Source organism: Acartia tonsa, chromosome 14 (genome assembly GCF_053477335.1).
Source record: "Acartia tonsa isolate MP-2025a chromosome 14, ASM5347733v1, whole genome shotgun sequence".
Classification (NCBI taxonomy): domain Eukaryota; kingdom Metazoa; phylum Arthropoda; class Copepoda; order Calanoida; family Acartiidae; genus Acartia; species Acartia tonsa.
Window position 1 is genome coordinate 31,583,080 of NC_137273.1, and position 20,090 is coordinate 31,603,169.

At 31.6% G+C, this 20,090-nt stretch overlaps 2 protein-coding genes across 2 annotated transcripts in view; both read right to left on the bottom strand.

The window, feature by feature from the left end:
• Positions 1 to 139: 139 nt before the first annotated feature.
• On the bottom strand, positions 140 to 15,804 carry LOC145305873 (uncharacterized). Its single transcript, XM_080147711.1, has 17 exons — positions 15,748 to 15,804; positions 15,341 to 15,431; positions 13,686 to 13,759; positions 13,389 to 13,509; positions 12,947 to 13,054; positions 12,594 to 12,667; positions 8,918 to 9,038; positions 7,743 to 7,828; positions 7,322 to 7,388; positions 6,271 to 6,320; positions 5,158 to 5,294; positions 4,284 to 4,398; positions 3,780 to 3,852; positions 2,921 to 2,996; positions 2,371 to 2,472; positions 1,766 to 1,838; positions 140 to 507 (listed from the first exon to the last, which is right to left on the bottom strand). The coding sequence occupies exons 2-17, from the start codon at positions 15,404 to 15,406 to the stop codon at positions 414 to 416; spliced, it is 1,437 nt and encodes a 478-aa protein (XP_080003837.1). The 5' UTR covers positions 15,407 to 15,431; positions 15,748 to 15,804; the 3' UTR covers positions 140 to 413.
• Positions 15,805 to 15,914: 110 nt separating this feature from the next.
• The window catches only part of LOC145305413 (uncharacterized), a 28,339-nt gene continuing 24,163 nt past the window's right edge, over positions 15,915 to 20,090 (bottom strand). Inside the window, exons 10-12 of the mRNA XM_080147031.1 lie at positions 18,063 to 18,129; positions 17,346 to 17,399; positions 15,915 to 16,017 (exon numbers count right to left, since the gene is read on the bottom strand). Coding sequence (XP_080003157.1) covers positions 15,948 to 16,017; positions 17,346 to 17,399; positions 18,063 to 18,129 — 191 coding nt within the window. The 3' untranslated portion in view covers positions 15,915 to 15,947. The remainder of the gene's footprint in view (positions 16,018 to 17,345; positions 17,400 to 18,062; positions 18,130 to 20,090) is intronic.

Sequence of the window (20,090 nt, forward strand, 5' to 3'; positions counted from 1 at the left end):
GTTATTTGGATTATTTATCTATACTTATCAGTTTATTGGTAAAATTACAGATCTATATTAACATTGGTTATTTATGGCAAATTATTTATACATAGGTTTTTGATTTAGCATTTACTTTCTACAGATATATGGTTGATTTTTCAGTATGACTGTGAACTGGTTCTAATCCAGCGGATATTCATTGGTTTTGAAGCCATACTGGAAATAGCATTAAACACTTTTATTTGATTTTATTATATTGACAAATAATAGTATTACAATATTATAAGAAAAAATATTTCAATTTACCATAAAAAGATCGGGCAACAGCTGGTTCTTGTATTCCCAAAAAATATGGGTGCTAAAAATATGAATTTGATTATTGAGTTAAGCTAAAGCTTCTACATAGATGCTACAAGATCTGTATTAGCTTCTTATTTGTTGGCAGTTCTGAGCAGGATGGCACACCTCCTGCCGCGGATACATCCCCCAGCCGCCAGCTGACAGACGTCAGGACAGCGTGAATTTCTGAAAGAAAAAAATCAAGATGACAACAGTCACAGGGACCTAAAGGGATAAGACAACTGCCGATAAATTGATGTATATCCACAATAATAATTCTCAAAATTACCCCTTACAATTAGTGGTTGAAACGTAAGAACTCTCAACTTAATGAACTAACCAATCAAAATTCAATTAGTCCCCCAAAGTTGTGAAGCCAATGTTATCAAGAAACTTTGGGGACAAGTGTAATAAATAGCCCATTGTATATCTCTCTCTCTCTGACACAACCACGAATATAAACATCACAACAAGGATGACAACATCCATAAAAGCGAAGCACTGAAACGGTAGGACAAACGGACATTAACACTTGTATAGTGTCAGAACTGAATAATCAGAATATAAAAGTATAAGAATCGACTCAAAACTGTAAGTAAATTTGTTAAAAAAGTGCTTGATATACGATAATGTTTATTGACATACTTACATTTTTAAGACTTGATTATAGAGTTGCTTCGCTTATAATATTGTTCTTTGTTGTCCTAGGAATCAATATACAAAAAATCAGATCAAACGGATAATTAGATCACATAACAATTTGTTGTTAAAAAAGTAGAAAAATCAACATGTTTAAAATGGACGTACGGAAATTCTGGTAATGATTATAGAGTTGCTACGCTTTCTAAATCGTACTTAACTACTACAGGAATCATCATGCAAAGTTTGAAATCGATAGGAGAATTCTAAATTAACGAATAAAAGCTATCTATCTCGGACGGACGGACGGACGGACGTACGGACCGACCCTAATTATAGAAAAGCTTCGCTTTTAAAAATCATGGATTAAATACAGATGAAGTGGTTCCTAGAGTAGATGTTAAGTGGTCATGAATACTTCAGCATGTGTTTTATATGTTTTAAAATTTAAAATTTTCAGCTTGACTGAGACACTGGGTTAGTACAGAAAATCTTCACATAAAAATTCAGTTGTATATCTTGAATAGAAGCCTAGAAAATAACAGCTGGATTTTAAATCATTTTAGTGGTGAGCCAGATCGGGGTGAGCCGAATTTCAGCCAATGACAGCGCGGCATTTCAGAAAATGCTGTGCTCTCATTGGTGGAAAGTTGGCTCACCCCGATCTGGCTCACCACTAAGATGATTTAAAGATCCAGCTAACATTTTCCACATAACGTTATGGCCCAAAAGAGAGACTGACGGACAGAATGACAGACTTAGGGATGGACAGACAGACCGACAAAGTGAATTCAAATTAATGAACCTGGTGTTTGACATGGCCATAGTTCCCAAGAGAGCTGCTGCTGCAACTGTAAAAGGTGCTGTAAGAGAACTACCTGAAAATTAATTGGAATAATCTTAGATTGTTGATTTTTCTGTTTTTATTTGCAGAAGGCTTTAATCCAAGAGGGGCTGGAATGTAGGTAACTCCCACCCACTTCCACTTTCTTATATTTTGTTTGAAAATTTTTTGGGGGTCATATCTCTTAGGAGTTAAACAACACCCCACCAAATGCCAAAATAGACAATACTAAATTTTCTAAAAATTATGGACCTATTTGTCAGAGATTTGTGGTATCCTAGTTGACATAAAACCCATTACTTGTCAATTTAGGATCTATTTCATATTCAGATAACTAATCAATTGAATTAATGTAAATGCCTATCACTGATAAGAATTGAGTAAATTACATTTCTCTTGTTATAATCCATTGGCTTCCAGAACAATAGTTTTATATTTATTAGTATGTGAAATCTTTAAAAAAACACAGCAAACAAAATAAAAGCAGAGAAAATCCCTTTCCCTCCCTACATCATTACAGATGGAAGGTTGGAATAAATGACAAACAGACAATGTGAAGTACCGACCTCCTAAAGTACTAGCTAAAAGAACAGCTCCACCTCCAACTACCACAGCATTGCCTCTGACTCCAGGACAGTTGTTCACACAGGTTCCCCATGCCCCTGTCTCTGAAATACAAAATATTTCTCGTATTCATTCGAATCCGGTGGACAGGAACCCGTTCTCATCAATACGAAAAAACTATGTCTAGCATCGTATTATAAACCGCTTTCTACGAATATAAAAATGTACATTACAATCATAAGATTAAAACCATTTTTTAATCTAATAATTGTACATTCTATATCCGCGGAAAGTGGTTTATAATACGATGAAAGAAATAACCATTAATAGTTTTGTGAAAAATTTGATAAAGTATTGTAAAAAGTTAAATTTTTGTTTTTATTTCCATAAAATGGCTAAATGCACCAAAATATCTTTTTTTTCAAGTAATTTTTGGAGGCACTTCAAATATCATGGTAAAATTTTTTTAAAAAAATTCTTGACAAAACTGTTAAATAATTAGATGCTCAATTATAGTTATTTGCCCCACAGTATATTTGAGTAGAAGAAAACCTGTATAGCAATTGTAGGAATGATCTGTGTATCCTTCTGTACTGAAAGCCCAACATTCTCTTATACCATACAGTTCCTTAATTATAAAAGTCCATAATAGATATTCATTGCATAGAAGACAGCTTGGCTATAATCAATTTTATTTAGTGTACATCACTCCTCAAAGAGTTTAAATAAAATCCCAACAGTAGCAAAACAAAACCATTGTCTAGAGCTAGATCTTTAAATCATTTTAGTGGTGAGCCAGATCGGGGTGAGCCAACTTTCCACCAATTAAAGCACAGCATTTTATGAAAATGCTGCGCTGTGATTGTCGGAAATTCGGCGCACCCCGATCTGGCTCAACACTAAAATGATTTAAAGATCCAGGTTAGAAGTCTTATCAAACCATCTGTTATCATTGCAATCGATGAATGTGTCTGACATAGCAGCAGTAGGTTAAACTTTGCATGCCTTATGAAACCGTTAGGGCCTGGATTTAAACGCACCAGAAGTTTAGTAACACATTAAAACCCGCGACCGTGGCTCAACACATAGCGCATCTGCTCCTTGTCGGAAAGGAGATAGGTTCGAATCTCGGTCTGACACCGCGTCATAACAAAAGACGTTAAAAATGGTTCCCAATGCTGCTATGTCAGATGTGTGATGTAAATAGTTAGAGTTGGGGGAATGCCTTGGCCCAAAACAGGCGCAACTTGTTACCATGCACAGTTGGTACTTCTCAGACAAAGGTTGTGCATCTCAGTGAGTTGGTTGTCTGATGGATGAATGGATCATAAGCGGAGTATTTTTCAAGGTGCTTGGAGAGAGGTCAAGTAACAATAATATCAGAAGCAAATTTTGAAACAGTAACTCATACCTCTGATCTTGTTAAATTACATTTCTGACGTTCAGCATAATTAAGAACTAGAGCTTCACAGTTTTCATTGTCTCTAACAAAAGTATAATTATAATTTTTTCATAAATACCTTTAAATATCTTATATCAATTATTTTAGTATCACAGCTTTTCTACATTTCACTTTGTTTATTTTCTGTTCCTTTAACACCAATTGTTTATAACACTATAGGAGAAAAACGATTTTCTCAAATGATATTCAAAAAAGATAACATCAATTTTAATGAAAATTCCCTGAAACACTGAGCATAGAGCATATAATTTATTTGTTCCTGCAGTCAGTCAGTTATGCAAAAATTGTGATTTTAATCACATATTTAATATTTTTCAATTTTTTATCAACAGAACATCTTCTCTATAATTCATTTTTCTTGTTTAATTGTCCATATACATGCATGAATTTTTTTGATCTGTGCTGCTTATGAATGTTGTCATATTTGAGAGAGAGCTACTTTAAGATACTTACTTGTCATCCTTGTTGCCTGTGCCATGGTCAATCCAACAAGAAGGTGGCATAACATAGTTATCAGGCATCTTCATACCATAATTTGCTGCTATCCAGGGCATAAAGCATCTAGCATCTTAAAGCAATTAAAAAAATATCAATCTGATGCAGGATAGAAAATGGAACTAAATCTCATTCTTTTGGTAGTCTTAGACTTTGGGTAGTGGAACTATGCAACTTTTTCTCATTTTGGCTAATTTATAAGACTTTGAGTAACCTTAATTAAATTGATAGTAATCATCTAGAGAACCCAGAGCAGATGCAATACTCTAACATGCACTATAAGGTATTTAGTTAAGTGACATCACACCGACAACCAAACCTTTGACTAAATGACCTATGGCTGAAAGTCCTAACTGTGCATGGAAATGAGTTGTACCTCTTTAATCGTCAATTACAAGATCATACAGAACATGATGTAGCCAGAAATACAATTAGGCAGCCAGTTACTACATACATATGCTTGGTCAAATAATAGTCAACTATCAGCTACGCCCCTAGAGGCCTCTAATGGCACTTCAAATGTTTTTTTTTGTTCAAATCTCTACCATACCTAGCTATGTTGCTTTCAAGTCTCTTTTCAAGTCACTACGATACCCTACAATGTTGTGTAAGAGTCTCTTTACTTAAAATACAAATTTCGATTTATTGTGATTTCTCTTGGGAGGGTGGTGGTACCCTACCCCAAAATAGTTATAAACCTTCCCGGGACCTATGAGAAGCTACACTGTTAAGGAGAACCCTATCGGTTCAGCGGTTAGCAAGATCCTTTGATATAGACACACAAACACACAGACAAACAGATAGACATCCTGTTACTTTAGTACAAGGATACCTGTAAACAAAGTTGGATTTATAGACTGTCTAATAAAGGTTTGTTGTTTTGTTCTTGAACTTGCTGTTGCAGTAATATCAGAAGCATCCACTCCAGACACTCCACCAAAACTATCTACTAGAAAATACTGACAACCTCTTCAATATTAAAGAATCAATCTAATTAATTCATAGGAAAACAATTTTATTTGTTAATTTAAACTTTTGGGTACTTTTACTGAATTAGGATTCGTTAGTTCAAAACTAGTTAAATCAAATGTTTCAACCAATAATTTTAATTCACAGAAAGGGTTATCTTGTTAAATATCATAGGATATGTAAATAAATGTATCACTAACTGTATTATCCCTCAAATCCCTTATCTTATAGTTTTTGTTTTAAGTTTTATATAAAGTTTAATATATTCATGTTCAATTAATCCCCTTTTTTTGTTTTGTTAGTGTTTTAAGAATTTTAATCCAGCAAATCTAAATTTGATTCAGAGCTATTATAGAATTAGAAGAATCTGCAACTGTGGCATAAACAAAGCAAATTCACTTATTTATGTGAGAGTGGGTTTGAATCTTGGCTTAAAAGCCTGTCCTAACAACATTATAGGGGGTTTCTAATGCTGCTATTTCAGGTACAGAACATTAAAACTTAGAGTAGGGGGAATACCTATGCAGTAAACCATAACCAAGCACAATTAGGACTTTAAGACAAGTTTAAAACTGGACTGAACAGTCAACTTTTCAACTCATATGCAAGATTCTGGGTCCTTCACCTCATGCCTAGCTGTGTTACAGTACATAGCAGACAAAAACCCTTTGATTGCACAATGTTTGTCAGGAGGTCCTAAATTGCATTGTAATATGTTGCTTCTGATTCTTTGGGCCAAGGCATTACCCCTTCAAACACTTTTTGTGCCATACAAGCAGGGAGGTACCCAGTTTTGAATCTTAGGTGTAACCCTGATTCATGCGTGAATCCTTCCCATCTAATCCCTGGACACTTAATTAGGACTTGTGGGTATTTTACACTGGAACCTTATGAGTGGTGATTTAAGGCTTGATGTTCTTACGACTATTGATGCTACACAAGCCTAGAACCCTTAGTTATTAAATTTCTTTATTTCCTGTGAAAGCTGAGTGGACCAAAATAGCTGAACTTTGAATATCCTGAGTCCTAAATAAAAAAAAATTAAAAATAAGGGGGGGGGGGGCGTAATGACATCTAAACTTAAACAGTGAGCAAAAAGGTCTAAATATTGAGCTAGATTCTTTAAATTTGGTACATAAAAATAGTCCTTTAGGTTTTTAGGCCTTTTTTGGTCTATTTTGATGTAGAAACTTACCTTTAATTGTTTTTACTTAATGGATACACTGTGTCTATTCACAAGGACATTATTTAAGATGATTCAGCAAGTCAGGGACCATTCCCAGCAGGCTAGGTGGGTGGCTTGCAGGGGTTAAGTGCATCTTTTTTATTTTGTGTTGCCATATATCAAATTATAGGTTTTTTAATTTCGGTCCCCAACTTGCAAAAATCCCTATATTAAATAATGACATTATGAATAAACATAGTGTATTCAATGAAAAAAATTAGGAAAAAACAATAAAAAGAAGTTTCTACATGAAAAGAGAACATAATTGACCAAAAAAATGGCCAAAAAATCCTGTATCTGCAGGGGTTTCTTACATAACCTAAAAAAAAAATTGAATTTTTATTTCCTTTAGTTGTAAAACCTATAGGACTTGGCTTATGTACCAAGTTTCAAGACTCTAACTCAATATTTAGACCATTTTGTCCACTGTTTAAGTTTAATTGTCATAAGGCCTCTCCCTCATATTTACAGCAGTACTTTCCCTCAAAGTGCACTTAAACCCTCCCCCTTCCTTTTCTAAAAAAGTAATAATGGGGTATTTTTTTCATGCCTAACCCTATATAGTGTGCTATTAGGCAAAAGCCCTTCAGGGCCTATATCTGCCGATCTCTAATCTTGTAAGGTTGCTCAGTACTCAATATTACCTTACTTAACCTGACTTAATAGTAAACAAAGTTATACCCCCCTCTCATTTTCAAATTCAAAACAATAATGGGAGCTGGTAAGGGGGTACCCTGGGATTGACTAGGGATAAAAGGCCTAAAAATCCTCCTCAAAAGATGTGTCCAAACACTTATTTTACCTTGAATGGCCTGACAAGTCCAGATCCTGATACACCAAAATTTGGACAGCTCGTCAGTGTTGGATCCCTACATAAATATGCCATTTCTTTATCCTCTATCAATGTAAAATTTCAAATATTGACTTCCCTTTCTTTTTTCCCATGTAATTTTTAGATATAATACTTGGAAAGGTTCTCTTCTCCTTTGAATAGAGTCCCAGGATGCTATTGGCTCCTTTTTCTTGTATTACATAAAATAGCAAGGAATTTTTCAATTAAGATTTAGAAATGACTTTGAACGTTTGTCTATTTATCAACCATACAATCTCTCTCTTTCTCTCACATACATGACAGGGACAAATCAGCCAATAGTTTTATGAAGATTAGAAAAGAAACATGTCTATATTTTGATCAAATAGATAAAAAAAAATTTATTTTATACCTGAAGCATGAACCGGTGCTTGGATAGTAAGTATCTGTCCCCATTTTGGGGTGATCTTTGCAGTCAATTTTCTCCATCAATACTTCCTAATTGATTCAAAATATTAATAATATAAAAAGTCTAATCATAATTTAACAGGGATCTTAAATGATGATTTGATATATAACCTAATTTATGCTAAAAAATTACCCCATCTGTTGAATAGAATTAATGGTGGAAAATCTACTAGATTTGAAACAATCAATCAATTGCAATCTTTTATAAAATATTAAACATCAAACAGACAACCAACCCTTAAATAGCATGGACTATGTCTGAAACTCATTTTTGGGCATTAGTCATGAGTTGTGTCTGACTATACTATTTTCAACATCTTAAAGGACGCCTGCAAGAATTACCACGCTTTAACTGCTGAAAGACTGCCACAAGTAGACACAATACCCCAAATTTAAAGCCTTCAGCTTCAATAACAAAAAAGTTCTAGGCATTTCAAAATAGCATTTTATGTACAATAAAATTTTTGAAAGATTTCCAATGCTCATAAAAGAAAAAAACAATATTAAATTACGTCGCCTAGACACAAAATTATAACTTTATCTTTGTCAGAAACTTAGATTGCCGGTAACTGATTACATTTTTACAATAAAAACACCACATTTCATAGTCAAAATCTATGAAAAAAATTTGTTTTAAATTGCATTTTTAAACGAAAATCATAGCAGAAACAAAGGGGGAAACTAATTCAATCTCAGCTGTGATTGGTTGTTAAGCTGATTCAGCCTTCTAAACTTAATTTTTTTTTTTAATGAGTTTGACTATAAAAATGGGTACTTTTATTGTGAACCTATGATTAGTTACTGGAAACCTAAATTTATTACAAAATAAGCTTATAATTTTGTTTCTAGGCTAGGTAGTTTAATTTCAAAGTTTTCAACATGAGCATTGCAATTCTTTCAAAATTTTCATTGTACATAAAATATCATTTTAAAATGCCTAGAACTTTTTTGTTATAGAATCTGAAGGCTTCAAATTTGGGGTATTTGGTCTACTTGTGGCAGTCTTTCAGCAGTTAAAGCGTGGTATTTCTTGCAGGCTTACTTTAAGTATGAGGTAATGGGGTCCAGACTCAAACCTGACACTCCTATAATCACCTAATAATATTTGATAACACATGCCTTACTAAAATAGGATCCTTGCTCCACTTCCAGAAAATTCTTGAAATTCAATGCTCCAATACTTCTGGAAAGAAAATCTGGAACATCCCAGCCAGAAACTCTTGCCTTCAGATTGCTTCCCCTAAAGCAAATCAAAATTGATTAAAGGGCGAATATAGGTTGAATATGATATTTTAATGTATAAGAAATCTTTATCCATTGTTGATACTTGGTCTTCAGAATTAAAAAATACAAGATGCCAAGCAAATGATCCATTTTGTTTTAATGAAAAATTAGATAAGGATATTAATCCCATTTTATCTAGAATTATTGAATCATGTACAATATTTTCAAATTCATTTTGGCTAAACCATGACAACATAAAAGACATGAGAATTTTTAAAAACAACTTTTTTTGCAATAATGAAAAACAAATTGTAAGTAGGGCTATTTTTACAGAACAACATGGTTATGCTACGAAAATGATATAAAGTTAATTTGTTTTGGAGACCTGCTAAATACTGATAATTTATGTCTAGATTATAGAAACTTTAACATCAAATCAAAGGTCAATTTCAATTACATGGAATATTTGAGACTTCGGGGATTTGTTCAGCACAATATTTGCTTAGTGTAAACTTTCTAAACCTCAAACTAAAATTATTTCCCTACTTTTAAAGCCAAAAGTAAAGTCAAAACATTTTCGTTACTTCTTATCAAATGATGATCAGAGGATAGAAAAGTGTAAGTCTTATTTAAATAGGTATAACTGGGCGAAAATCAGAGAATTTGACATAGAGAGAGAGCGCAAATGGCAAAAAGTATGGACTTTGTCCTTTATTCCAATAAATATACGAGAATTCTTGTTTAAATCTATAAACAATTATAACTATTTTAATGCTAATATCGCTAATTTTAGGCCAGAGTCTCCAGATTGTACACTTTGTATTCTAGACCGGAATCTACCCGCACCCAAAGAAACTGCCCAGCACTTTTATCTGGACTGTCCTGTCACAACTGATATTACTACTAACTACTTCACAGACCTTCTACAAAATATTCAACTCAATTTTGACGCAAGCTGGCTGTTAGTAGGAGTTCCAAAAACACTCACAAGTAACATGATAACTGTTTTAAATATTGAAATTATACTTGTGTTATATTTCATCTTTCAGTCAAGACTGAAAAAAAAGCTTCCATTAAATTCAAATCTACTTGAATTTATTTCCTTTCAAAGGAAATTTTTGCTTAAAAACAAAAATTATAAACTAGGATATGAAAAATTAACAACAATTCAATTTGACCCTGGATAAATTTTATTCCTACTCTGTCTGTTATTCAGCTCTAGGGTAAATACCTAGGTAAGGGACCAGTCGATAATGATCCTTCATTAATCCTCTGGCAACTCTTCAATCTAACTGTCAGAGCTGTCTATTATCAGAATACCTGTCCTTGCCCCACTCATCTTAATTCAGTCTGCCAAACACATCTTATATGTGATACACTATTTCTTTGAGGCTTTATTGATGACTGGGCTCAGGGAATACCACAGGATGTCTGACTTAAATTAAAGGGGCAATACCAAGGTAAGGGACCAGTCATCCTCTGAGATCGGTTTTTAATAAATGCCGCGTTTTTTCGACAATTTTTTAGACCTTGATTGATTGAACGAAGACGATGGGAGAGTATGCAACTTAAGAATTCAAAATTTAAAAATTATTATTTTAGCCATTTGTATAATGTTTAATACAACTTAAATCCATTTTCGCTGCATATTTATTAATGCATCTTTTTAGAGCTGTATTAGATATTATATACAAACGGCTAAAATGATAACTTTAAAATTTTGATTTTTTAATTTGTATACTCTGTTAAAATCGTACGGGGCATTGATCTTCAAGATGAAATAAGGTTTAAAACAGAGTATACAACTTAAGGATTCAAAATTCTAAAATTATTATTTTGGCCATTTGTATAATGTCTAATACAGATCTAAAAAGATGCATCAATAAATTTGCAGCGAAAATGGATTTAAGTTGTATTAGACATTATACAAATGGCTAAAATAATAATTTTAAAATTTTGAATTCTTAAGTTGTATACTCTCCCATCGTCTTCGTTCAATCAATCAAGGTCTAAAAAATTGTCGAAAAAACGCGGCATTTATTAAAAACCGATCTCTGGCGACCCTTGTACCTAACAGTGTTAATAAAACTGTCCATGCCCCTCCCTTACTTATTCAGTCTGCTAATCACATCTTAAATGTGATCCATTATTATTTTATGAAGACGTAAATTATGACCGAACAAAAGGGAATGTCACAGTATGTAAAAATCTTTTCTTATAACCAATGTAATTTTGATATGATATTCTTTAATATATGTGTACATAAATAATTTTTATCCATTTTTTTTTAATATTGTGAATGACTTTTAAAATAATATTGATAAACTTTAAATATAATTTTTGTATGTAAATGATAAAGACAAATAAAGAATCAAATAACAATAATAATGAATATGATATGGGCTCAAAAAAACCGTGCCATTCTATAGATTATAAATAACTTAAAGATATTTACATATTCAATTGTATAAGTCTGTTATAGCTTAAAACCTGGACATCTGAAGATAATTTTATGTAATTAGTGTGGTTTACTAAGAAATCCAAACACCCTAGCATCACACAAGGATTCTTAGGAAGGTTGAATTAAAAAGCTTTCGTTAAATAAAATGTGGAAACCAGTTATCAATGTATTTTTTTTGTAATTTGGATTTCTACTTCTTTAACAATATTCCCCACCAAAGTATAAAGTATATGATTTTTTTTTTTAAAACCTACATGAAAAATTTTATTTCATGTCAGTATGAAAATTATATTGTAATTGTTATAATTAATTTAAAGGGGACAAAAATAATAGGTGAACATTGTTTCTTTTTTCTTATATTTTTTTCTGGAGAAAATTTTGCTACCAATTTGTGTGTGTGTAAGTTGAAAAATGCGTACTTTAGGGTATTTATATCATCCAGAATTAATCAATGATCTCTGTACAGAAAATAAACTTTGAAATGTATTATTTACTCTAGTCAATACTCCTGACGCACAAATACGCAAATCATTTTTATGCTTTTAAAAATTGAATAAAATAGTATATAATCTAAAAAAATAAACATTTAAATTATCATTTAAGATGCTTGCCAATGTAATAGTCAATCAAACTTAAGCAAAATAGTCAAAAAAAGTCTTATAAAGGATAAAAAAAGCCGATTTTGTTGGTCATCTGATGTTTTATATGTTGAAGTGAACACGAAAATTGCAATATCTACTTAAGGTTTTTTTTTGATTTTTAAAATTTGGCATAGATATTCTAAAAGTATAGAATTGCACCTAAATTTTAAGCCCATATCATATTGAACCTATATTCGCCCTTTAATGTATGAAGTAAAATTCATTGCTTGCTCCATATGTTGAGGACTATTGGTTATACAACCTAACCTAGGCCAAGTTATTTCTCAGGTTCCTAGACCTAACTTGTAAAATCCATTTCATATGCTCACAATATGATTTAAAAAACAGTACCTTATTTTATTCATTTGTGCATTTTCAATTGTACGTAATGTATATAAAATAAATTTTTGTAGCATAAAAAGTTTAACCTGGATATTGTCATTGTATAATACCAAATGTTAAATCTTACCCAGTTTCATATTGGTCATCTCCTTTGGGAAGGCATGTTGGCCAAATATTTCCTTTATTAAAGTAGGAACTATCCTAAAAAGAAATATCAAAATCAGAGATTTAATCTTGATATTTTTTGTAGTAAAGCTACTTTGTGCTTCACTTTGTCTATTGATCCATCACTTAGACTCTAATGTTTATAGGTGATTCTAATTGTATTAGCTTTAAAAGACATTAATAGAATATTTGCAATTTTATCCTAGTTTTATTTTTTCTCTCTCTTTTTTAACCCACTTTGTCTATGTGTTTGAACATAATTTTTGTGCTTTGTTACTTATGAATATTGTCATCCTTGTTGATTCTGATATCTACCTTTAATTTTTCATCATCAACTATGTAGACTGCAATGTCATATCCCTTCAGGATATCCTCAGGATTATATAAGGGATAATTATGGAACTCTTTCACTTTAAGAACAACCTAAATTGTGAAAGATACATATATTAGCAAATATTCATTGCATCTTACTTTTGACAGTGTTCCATGGATAATCATTAGATTAATTTCAATTTTGTTAATTTTATATTAATTTTATTATTTTTATTTCAACATTTGTAAAAAATTCTATTTATAATAATATAATTGATTTTTCAGTATGAATCATAACTGTTTTTAATCCAATAGGTTAATAGGTTTAGAAGCCATAGTAAATTATGTTTTTCAGTATGACTCAATGAATAATTAATTTCCACTAAATTAGAACTAATTCTGAGCCATACAGAAAAATCATGAAAAGCTATATTTCAACTATTACCTCTTTTTCAGTAGAAAAGTATTGATTTTCAATTTCCACACTGATTTCTCCACATACAATGTTTAAGTCTCTTGGCTCTGCTTTCACTGTTTTAGGATCAGGGCCACAGTGGACACTTTTTCTAAATAGATTCATAATGCATATAGGGTTATTTTGATGTAAATTAATTGTGCTAGTAGTTGCAACCTTTTCATACAAAGCAGTATCAAAGGGAATAAAAATAGCCTTAAACCGTTTGAAGACCATTGGCTAAAGTTTTATTATCATAACTTGTTTTTAATAATCTTTAATAAATACCTGCAATTTATTTCATAACCTGGATCTCCAATTTGATTACAACAACAGCTTTCATTCAAATTATCATCTGCATCCTATAAAAGGGATAGTTTCATGAAGGCCATTAAACAAGTAGGGGTACTTAAAGGAAGCCTGCAAGAAATACTACGCTTTAACTGCTGAAAGACTGCCACAAGTAGACCAAATACCCCAAATTTGAAGCCTTTAGCTTCTATAACAAAAAAGTTCTAGGCATTTTAAAATGACATTTTATGTACAATGAAAATTTTGAAAGAATTGCAATGCTCATGTTGAAAACTTTAAAATTAAACTACGTGGCCTAGAAACAAAATTATAAGCTTATTTTTGTCATAAATTTAGGTTTCCAGTAACTAATTATATTTTTACAATAAAAATACCCATTTTTATAGTCAAAATCATTAAAAAAAATTAAGTTTTACTTGCGTTGTACCGAATGTACTGTAGCCAATCAGAAGGCTGAATCAGCTTAACAACCAATCACAGCTAAGCTTGTATTAGTTTACCCCTTTGTTTCCGCTATGATTTTCGTTTAAAAATGCAATTTAAATCGAATTTTTTTCATAGATTTTGACTATGAAATGTGGTGTTTTTATTGTAAAAATGTAATCAGTTACAGGCAATCTAAGTTTCTGACAAAGATAAGGTTATAATTTTGTGTCTACGCGACGTAATTTAATATTGTTTTTTCTTTAATGAGCATTGAAAATCTTTCAAAAATTCTATTGTACATAAAATGCTATTTTGAAATGCCTAGAACTTTTTTGTTATTGAAGCTGAAGGCTTTAAATTTTGGGTATTGGGTCTTCTTGTGGCAGTCTTTCAGCAGTTAAAGCGTATTATTTCTTGCAGGCGTCCTTTAAGAAATCTTGCAAGAAACACTTTACTCTAATGGTTGGAAGACTGCCACAAGTAGATCCAATATCCCAAATTTGAAGACATATTAAAATGACATCTTCATAGTAGAAATCTCTAAGAAAACTTATGTGTGTAAACATACAATCCTGGTGGAAAAAAGGAAACTAATACATGTATTTACTTATAGATGTTTGCTGTAATTGGTTGTTCAGCTGATCCAGCCTTCTTATTGGCTGGAAATACTAAAAGGTGGAATTCTCACACTAAAGTACTTTCATTGTTCAGTGTTCACTGAATTTTACTGAATTTTACTGGCATCCTACCTTTATGCCCAAAATAAGAATATAGCTCAATTTCAAATTTTTCATCTACCTATAATGTCATATTAGAATGCCTATAACTTTCTTGTTATTGAAGCTGAAGATGAACTTGGAATTTAGGGTATTGGGTCTACTTGTGGCAGTCTTTATGCAGTTAAAGCTTTGTATTTCTTGAAGGCTTTCATAAACATTAGACATTAACTGGTGATTTCACACAAAGTGTTAGTTGATCACTGGTAACCCATCCACCCAATTTTTTTTTGAAAAAATTAAAAATAAGGGGTGGGAGTTAAATTTTTTCTGTATTACCTCGGGTCATTTTAGCAATGAGTAGTCCAGCAGGGTTAGATAGGCTCTAATGGGATTAGGTCCCTATGCATAATTTTTTCTAAAAATAGGAAATGTGGGTTTCAGTGCCCAATAAGCGCTCTGAAAGGATGCACCAAAATTAGATTTTACCTTACAAATATAGTTGCAGTGGGCAGCAGAAACTAAAATAGTTGGGCCAGGGGGTCCTGATAGCATAGTTACTCCACATTTATGGAAGCTTCTAGTATAGAAAATAATCACAAAAACTTTAAATAGAAAAAATAAGTTTAGAAATCTTAAATGGGACCAGAGTAAGTAACATTTTCTTCCACAAAGTATTGGTGTACTGATGATGGACAGACTGAAGGACAAATAGACTGAATAATGGATTGATGGACTGACAGGCAAAGGACAGATAAATAAAGAATTATATAGTTGATAAAACAAATATCAACATTTTATTTTTATAAAAGAAGTATAAGTTTATAAAGTAAAATATAGTTATGTCTGGATTTGTAGACAGAAAGACAAAGTCAATTGTATAATAGAAAAATCACCTATAACCAGAGCTTCTTAGTGAACATGACCAAGGATATTTTATGCCAGAACTTCGAACTATACACACAAGAATGTTAAATTCCATTTATAGTAAAGCTCACAAATATATAATTTCATAAATCTTTTTTCAATAATTATCAGACAAATAGACTTATGGATAGACAGACTGACACAGTGAATCATAGAGTAGTTTTGCTACTCAAAACTTGCCTTTATTCGGAATTTGTGGACTACCACCTTGGAATCTTGTTGCAATATTTTCTGGAATGCTGGAAATTTAAAATTTTAAGGTTTTACATATCATTAATGAAAATGATAAAAAGTTCAATAAGAATTGCCAAATTATTAATTATATTCTAACTGGCACTCAAAAATTTTATGATAAATATAACAAATAATAACATAAAAATCATAATACAACTAAAATTAATCATATACATAGTTTTTCATATTACTATCAGCAGAAAGCTGCAATAATAGGTGCAATTTACAGCTTTTGTTATTCTCGATTTCTTTTATTCATATTTGGCAAATACTGAAAAGTTACCCTTCCATTTATGCTTCAAAGAAATATGATTTACCCAATATAGCAATAGCTAACAATTAAAGGAAGCCTGCAAGAAATACATCGATCTAACTGCTGAAAGACTGCCACAAGTAGACCCAATACCCCAAATTTGAAGCCTTCAGTTTTAATAACAGAAAAGTTGTAGGGATTTAAAAATGACATTTTATGTACTATGAAAATTTTGAAAGATTTTCATTGCTCATGTAAATTTTTTAAAAATTAAACTATCTAGCCTAGATAGAAAATTATAAGCTTATTTTTGTCATAAATATAGGCTGCCAGTAACTAATTATATATTACAATAACAATACTCATTTTTAGAGTCAAAATCATTAAAAAATATTAAGTTTAACTGATTGTACTGTAGTATTTCTAGCCAATCAGAAGTCTGAATTGGCAAAACAACCAATCAAAGCTGAGCTTGCATTAGTTTTATTTATTTGTGTTATGATTTTACGCTTACAAACGCAAATTAAACCAAAATGTTTTCAGAGATTTTGACTTTATATGTGGTGTTTTTATTGTAAAAACATAATTAGTTACCAGCAAATTAAGTTCCTGATGAAGATAAGGTTATAATTTTGTGTCTGGGCGAGGTAATTTCATATTGTAATTTATATTATAAGCAATGGAAATCTTTCAAAATTATTGAACATAAAATGTCATTTCGAAATGCCAAGAACTTTTTTGTTATTGAAGCTGAAGTCTTCAATGTGAATTTGGGGTATTAGGTCTACTTGTGGCTTTGTATTTCATGCAGGCTTCCTTTAAATGGTATTTTCCCTAGCGTGGCAGACACTTCCCCCCCCCCATTTAAATTCAACTCTACTTCAAGCGTTATTTTATCACCCTCCCCCCCTTTTAAATTTTATACTCCCCCCAAATAAAAAGCTTGGATGTCCTAAGATCACTGAATCTTTTATTTTCATTTTATTTCAAAATAAGGGTATAGGATTGTTTCTAAGCTCAACTAGGCACTTTAAGTTAAACTGCCAATTAAACTTTCAGCCAAAACAAATTAAAAATTACCTTGCAACTACAGATTGATCTATCTCTCTACTGTTTGAAACAAAAAGCTTTTCTCTAAACAAAAAAAAAAATATTTTAGTTAAATTTGGTCCTTTAAACCAAACCCATTTCTTGGCCAATAAACAATCTGCACCCCCCCCCTTTAAGTTCTATCCCTTTAGGGCCTATGTGATACTTACCAAAAAGTGGTAAAAAATACGTTTTTTTCAATTGTTTGTGGCCTAGATGCAATTTTATATAAATTGTAAAGATTAGATCAAAAGTCACATCAGCTCTTCTGCTTTGTACCTGCATGACCCTTCCAGGTTTGCTGGCATACTTTGTCTGTGTGGGTGGTAATATATAATCGCCAGATATGAAAGTAAGTTATTTTACCCACAACCATGGCTCAACACGTACTGCTGCCACTCATTAAAGATATAAAAGTCTTTGCTTAAAACTGCGACATAACTAAAGATCTTAAAAATATTTAATACTGTTGCTATGTCAGGTGCGTTAAATTAAATGTCACAGTATGGAGAATGCCTTGGCCCAATACAGGCGCAATACATTACTATGCACAGCTAGGCCTTTCAGACAAAGGTTTTGCAATCAAAGAGCTGATTGGTGTTACTTAACCTAATATCCAGTTGTTTGGACAGAAAAGTAGAGATTTAGCCCCCCTGGGTTATCCTGGGTTGTTGGACTTGACATTAGTGTGATGGATAGCAGCCTCACCTGTTATTAAGATCTTCATTTGTTTGGCGCTTTCTTCTCTTTCCAGTGTCAGAATTTAAATAAGTTCCTAATCATAATAAAGTTTTACATATTTTTAACAATAATGTATCATTTACAGTATGATTTTTTTGGTGAAGCAAAGCTTATCTATAATTAGTGTTGGTTGTCTGTCCATAACGGATAGCTCTTATTATTAATTTAGATATGTTATAATTTTCTGATTGATTTTAAACTAGGCTAGTGATTCCTGTAATAGTTAGGTCTTATATATTAAGTGTAACGACTCCATAATCATTACTAGAATGTCTGTATGTTCATTTAATGCATATTGATTTTTAACTTTTTTGACAACAATTTTTCATGTGATATAATTACCCTATTCATGTTATTTTTGTAATACTCATTTCTAGTACTAAAAAGTACATAATGCTGAAAGTTTTTGATTTGGCATGTCAATACCTTTCTATAGACACCTGTACTACGTTTCTAACACAATCGAATCCTAGCAATTTGTAATCAGAAAGAAATACCTGTCAAACATCGCCAACTAGACAGAGCCATCATGTCTCAATATTTGACTGTGCTTAATATCTTACCTGAGTACAATGTTTGACTGTGCTTAATATCTTACCTGAGTACAATGTTTGACTGTGCTTAATATCTTACCTGAGTACAATGTTTGACTGTGCTTAATATCTTACCTGAGTACAATGTTTGACTGTGCTAAATAACTCATATGAGTACAATGCTTGCCTGAGTATGATGCTTAATGTGCCCAACAACTTACCTAAGTACAATGCTTGATTGTGCTAAGTGCTTGAAGGGCAAATATAGGTTTGATATGATATGAGCTTATTTCAAGCGTGCCATTATATAGATTATAATAATTAAAAGACATTGACATATTTAACTGTATAAGTCTGTTTATAGCCAAAAACTGATTTAATTAGTCAATATAATGACATCATTTTGCGTAACCAGTGTGGTTGAATTATAAAGCTTTTGTTCAATCATAGTCATAAAGAAGAGGAAAGGATTTGACATTTGTACATTTTCTTACTTAACAATATTCCCTGGTACAGCAATAGAAAAAGTTTATGATTTTTATATAAAAAAACCTTTACAGGAGAAATTTTATATCATATCAGCATGGATTGCTGCAACTTTTACTTTTGATTAAATAAATTTTTCATAACATAATTTTGAAAAAGTACATTGAATAAGTGAGGACTGAACCACTAATTAAAAAAAAAATATTTTAAAATTAAAATATTAATTTTTTTACTCAAAGTTGCATCATGAATACTTATAAACCTACTACATTAGGGTAGATATACCAAGAGAAAAATAACTTCTAAATCAAAGATATTTGTAGAGAAAATAAAATTAGAACCTTATATTTATCCCTGGAAATATGAGAGGCAAACTATGACATCTTAATTATTTACGCTATTTTAAAATTGATTAAATAGTTGATAATTAAAAAAAATAATCATTTAAATGTGCTTAAAAGATGCATGCCAATATGATAATCAATTGAAGATAAGAAAACAGGTCAAAAAAGTCCTAAATAGGATAAAAAAGAAAATTTTGTTGCTGTCTCACCCATTACATGTTGAGATAAACACTAAAATTGTAATATCTGCTCAAGGATTTTTTTTTAATTTTTAAATTTGGCATAGAAATTCTAAAAGTATAAAATTGCACCTAAATTTTGAGCCCATATCATATTCAACCTATATTCGCCCTTTATTAATTTGCCTTAGTACAATGTTTGACTGTGCTTAATAACTCATATGAGTACCATGCTTGCCTGAGTATGATGCTTGAATAAGCCCAACAACTTACTGTAATTAGTAACTTGCCTGAGTAGGATACCTGGCTGTGCTTAATAACTTGCCTGAGCACGATGCTTAACTGTGATTAATAGCTTGCAATAGTACAATACTTGAAATTGATTAATAGCTTCCATTAGTACAATGCTTGAATGTGATTAATAGCTTCCATTAGTACAATGCTTGAATGTGA